The 5,265-nt window shown below is 43.1% G+C and overlaps 1 protein-coding gene across 1 annotated transcript in view; it reads left to right on the top strand.

Annotated features, from left to right (window-relative positions):
- Arid5b (AT-rich interaction domain 5B) overlaps window positions 1–5,265 on the top strand; it is a 188,559-nt gene that overhangs the window by 89,053 nt on the left and 94,241 nt on the right. The window contains exon 4 of the mRNA XM_031346803.1: window positions 448–678. Within this exon, the coding sequence (XP_031202663.1) occupies window positions 448–678 (231 nt within the window). The remainder of the gene's footprint in view (window positions 1–447; window positions 679–5,265) is intronic.

Genomic DNA, 5,265 nt, shown 5'->3' with positions numbered 1-5,265 from the left:
ACACACACACACACACACACACACACACACACACACACACACACACTATGGAATCAATCTAAGACCAAGCAATAATTATATAGAAACTCAACAAAGTTTCCCTATCACTCTAACACCAATGAATAAAAAAAAATACATTGAAGTCTCAAGGAAGGAGTATTCTAGTTTGGCTGTTGCCAAGTGACACAGACATCATTTATTATGTATGTCCATGTGGCCACAAAGTAGTCCTACTCAGGCTTTGAGGGTGGGAAGCTGCACTGGGAAGGGGCATTTGGAAAGATTCTGGCATTACCGGACTGTGGTAACAATAAGGTCTTTGCAGAAGATGTCTCCCTTCTTTGGATTTGGCCAAATCCAAAGTGATCATTGAAATTACGTTGAGGCGGTGAATGTTCTCTTTGTTGGTGGGAAGAGGGTAATCGATGTGTTTTCTTCTCTCTCTAGGGGAAGATGAGGAAGAAACCAATGTGATTGTGCTCAGTTACCCTCAGTACTGTCGGTACCGGTCCATGCTTAAACGGATCCAGGATAAGCCATCATCCATCCTGACAGACCAGTTCGCGTTGGCCCTGGGGGGCATCGCAGTGGTCAGCAGAAACCCCCAGATCCTGTACTGCCGGGATACCTTTGATCATCCCACTCTCATTGAAAACGAGAGTGTGTGTGACGAGTTTGGTGAGTGCCTGCTTGTCTTTCGCTCTATTTGAAACTTGTCCACACGAGGACCTGCTCTCGGTTCACGGAGTGAGTGGTTCTGGGGAGCAGGGCTCAGTGGGACCACCTAATCCCCACCTAGACCCCATAGTTTTGCAACATAAGGTGCCTTGTTCACCTTCTTGGTGGCCACTGTTGACCAAAGGTGAACAATGATTATTTTTGTGTTCGTTGTTCAGTATATATAACTGGGAGGAACTTGGTTGATCTTGAAGGTGGACTTTGTGATTGGAAGTCGTCATGTCCTTTCTTTGAGAGCATGGATTACTTAAATATGTTTTAAATTTTCTAATTTTATAAGATACTTTAAGAATTCATAAATTATAACCATTCAGTACCATAAGGTGGAGAGAGAGAATAGATTTATCAGTGGATTGCTACATACATACATACATACATACGTACATACATACATACATATATACATACATACATGAATTGTACATGTATCGACTCCTTTAAATTTTCACACATACAGAATCCTGGCCTGGCTGACTAGTCACGTGTCTTCTCAGCATGGGGGCTGTCGGACACCATATCTTACCTTTGGAAACCTGTCTTGTACAGTGCAACGTACCATGTGCAGAGGGCAAGCTAAGACATTATCCTCTTATACCACGCCCTCTGCATCCATTTGAGAAGATACTGGATTTTGTCAGTGGTTCTCCATCGATGGTATGATGGTACCCTGTTCAATTCATCATGAGGACCAAGAAAGAGATGAGGTTAAGACCCCCACATTGTCTGGAAAGTACATACACAGACTTTCTTCAAGCTGGTTTACCTCCTGATTCTGTTGTCTTACATTGTCCCCAAGGGAACCTCATTTGCAGAATATTCAAATCCAGATTGTTCCAGTTAGATCTGAGACAATCGACATGGTCTTGTGAGTCTGCCGTGGCCTTTCAGATTTGACAGTCTATGCCTTTGGGGGCTCTTTGGCTACTACAAAGGACTTTGTAAGTCTAAGATCTAAGGTCACCGGAGTCCGAAGGCAGGGATGATGAGAGTGTGTGTGTGTGTGTGTGTGTGTGTGTGTGCGCGTGTGCGCGCGCGCGCGTGCACGTGCGTGCGCACTAGCTTTCCTTCTACACAGAAACAACTATTGCCATGTTTTTAATAGTCCAATGGCCTTTTCATTGCGGCAGATCAGTTATCAAATACAAATATTAAATATAAATTCCAATACAATTATTAAATACCCTTTCCTGGTGAGCATTTATAATACTTTTAAGTATTTGAGGGGGAAAAAAATCCCCTACATTCCTTGCTCCCAAGCCCTGTGACCTACTACTACCTGATCCAAAGGTCTCTAAATTCCATACACAGGATAAGACTAAGTGAATGTTTTCCTCCCACTTAAGAGTATTCAAAGTTAGTGTTCAACAGTGTAATAAAATGACAAAAGAATATGGTTTAACCTTTTTGGTTAGTTTAGGGGTTATTAGTCACTGCGTTCCAAAGCTATTCTGTTTAAAGTTGGAAATGGATGTGCCTATCCGGCGACGATCATGGTGGTTGTTGGAGCACTCCTAAAGGAGTTTTAAATGTCCTTACAAACAGAAGCACCCTCCTGTGAATGTGCTCCTGAAATTTCTTTTGGCATCTCCCCTCTTAACCCTGCCTTTCTACTCTAGCCTCTGGAAATAGACAGTACTTAAACGAACTTCTAGAAGGCAGATTTAAATGAGAAGAACATTGGACGGTCACAAGCTCCTGTCCTCAGATGGTTCATTCTTTTGAAAGTAGCCCACGCGGATACATAAAGCATGCGGCTTGTCTTGACCCGGTGGTTTGAGCACTTTTACTCCACGTGTGTCCCCCCTCTTCCTTGGGTACACATCCAGAGTTCCGGACGCCAACTTTTTAACCCTCCAGCTGGCAGGCCGTGCCAGTGACACGGGCTAAAGTGTTTGTTAAAAATGTGGTATTGGGTTTCTCCAACCAACTAACAGTTGGTGGAGGAACATAGATTTAATTAGTGAGTGGCATTAAACAAATGTTCCTAATACCGAGGACTGCCAGCTGACTGAAAGGCTTCTTTCTGATAACCCAGAGTGCCAAGGAGCCCACAGATGAGTCTTCTGTGCTGCACATTCGGTAACTTGAGTAATTGGTCAAATATAATTTAGGTAACAGTATGCCGAGGCTATAAAAATCTGTTTTTATTAGTCATATCGCCAGGTGGATGGATTGTGGAGCTGATGGCAAAGAATTTAGAGCACTTAACAACTATGTCTTCGACACAGGGAATTCCAAATCGTCAAAAATAAAAGATAAAAAAAAAAATCCCTCCAAGTTTCTTCTCCAAAGGACAGTATCCGATTGGACTGATGATGTTTAATTTATTAACTGATCTATTTGCTTTCTTCTTGGACATGGACAACAGAGGGGAACTCAAAAGAGAAATGCAATCTGGTCCTTGCCCATTCTGAGGATCGAGAATCTATCTGAATGGGGAAGACAGGATTAACAACCTGGAAGTGTAACTCTGTTCTGAGAGAGTCAGGGGTGGGTGTCATGGAAAGTGATTTCGGTAGGAACATGGTGGGTGGCTGGGGGTAGGGTAGCATTGGATGCCTGAGATGACAATCAAGATGCGAGGTCAAGGGAACCTTTGCATTAGATACGGCCTTTAAAAATGTGTGTGGGTACACGTTTGTATGTGAGGATGCACCACCGGCATGTGTGCATATAGAGAAGCCAGCAGACAACCTTGGGTGCCAAACGCCTGCCACCTTTTTGTTGGAGACGGGGTCTCTCATTGGTCCAGAACTTTATCCAATAGGCTCCGCTAGCTAGGAGGCAAGCTCCAGGGACCGTCTTGTGTTCGCCCCCTTAGTTACAACGCACAGTCAGTCCACTGTGCTTCGTGTGCCGCGTCACGTGTGTGCTGCACGTCCACCAACTGAGTCATCGCCCCATCTCCCTTCCTAGACCTAGTTTTAAAATACGGAGGTGTGTGTGTTTTAGACATCTGTTAAAAACACCGCAGTTGTTGTCGATTCAATCCCTGAGTCGCTATTGGCTGGGGTCTGCCGATGGGTCTCTCTTAAGTCCTTCTGCCCATAGTCAACCTCAGCTTGAGTTGTAAGAAAACTTGAAAGAGAGCTGGTCGCTCTCTTTCAGAGTGGGAAGAAACCAGCTTTGAAACAGGGATGAGCTCTTTGAGACAGAGATGAGCCCACGTTTTCTCTGGGGCCCACCAATATGACTTACCTGCATAGTCAAAATAGGTCTCTGAAGTGAGTCTACTTTGTAGCGAAGGCTTCCCCACTGCCAGGCAGCTTTGCCCCCTCCCTGCTATTTTTTTAGTGTTGTCCACCGAATAACAGCTTTAATTGAACAATAAAAGTAAGCCCTTTAAATCTACAACCAGTCCCTATAAATAAATTCTCTGTGGAATTTTATGAAGCCGCTTAATGAAAAGTTTGATTAGAAACGATTAAAGAAAAATAAAATGGAGGAAATTTCATCGTTTAATCCAATGTTACAGTAGCGCCGTTTTAATTTTTATTTACATTGAGATATTCGGAACCGAGTAAATATATCCTGGTTTTAATTAACTAGCTTCCTTACTTGGGAAGGTTATTTTAGGCTTGAAGGGTTTTGATAACATGCCATCTGCTTTCTTGTCTGTATTATGCAAGTCCTTCTCTTGCTTTCGGTGCTGGGTAATGTCTAAACCCATGATCTGAGCATAAATTGAGTCAGATTAATAGTAGGTGACTGAGCAGCTTCAGCCCCGACATCCTGCCCGGATTCGTCCATCTTGTCAGTAACACAGCTCTGCTGCTTCTGAGTGCTTTCTTAGCACAAGATAATTGACTATTTAAAAAAAAAAAAAAAAAAAACTAACACGTTTGACTCCCCATTGAAGCATTATGAAAATTCATTGTATAGCACATGCAATTAGGAAATGAGATTTTTTTTAACAACAACGACTGAAAGCATGAAGAAAATAGCATTTTGTTTTCTCCCCAAAAATCTTTACCGTGAATGTGGTTCCTGCTCCCACTGTCCCGGGTTCCTCTCCTGATACAGACTTTTTTTTTTCTCCAGCAGCTCCCCTTCTGTCTCTTACCTGGTTATGTAATGACTTCTGTTTTGTTAAAATGCACTCTTGGCGTTTATATTGTGTGTGCTATAGAGGCAAACCTCGGGGTGGGGCTGGGGGGGGTGGCAAACATTTTGCCTGTCCTTCGCTGTTAGAACCATAAAAGGTCCAGCACTTTTTAATGCACAGTGTTTACCATACTGTCACGAGAATTGATTTCACATGTGTGAAAGGTGGACGGACTCATTTCAGACAGAGGCACACCCATAACCACATGGAATGAGGTACTAGCTTCTGACAGAAGACTGCAAAGGTAGCCCGGTTTACACCAATAATATGGAGACAGTATTTAAGAGGAGGTAGGACTAGATGTCTTAGGATAAGGTTCACTTTTAAATAAAGAGGTTTTGTTCACTTGCGCGTGCATGCATGCGTGTTTTGAATTGCAGAGTCGTAAGAAGCAGGAGTCCCGCTTTTAATTTTTTTTTTTT

This window comes from Mastomys coucha, unplaced genomic scaffold (genome assembly GCF_008632895.1).
Source record: "Mastomys coucha isolate ucsf_1 unplaced genomic scaffold, UCSF_Mcou_1 pScaffold3, whole genome shotgun sequence".
Classification (NCBI taxonomy): domain Eukaryota; kingdom Metazoa; phylum Chordata; class Mammalia; order Rodentia; family Muridae; genus Mastomys; species Mastomys coucha.
This window is presented reverse-complemented; position numbering and strand designations above follow the sequence as displayed.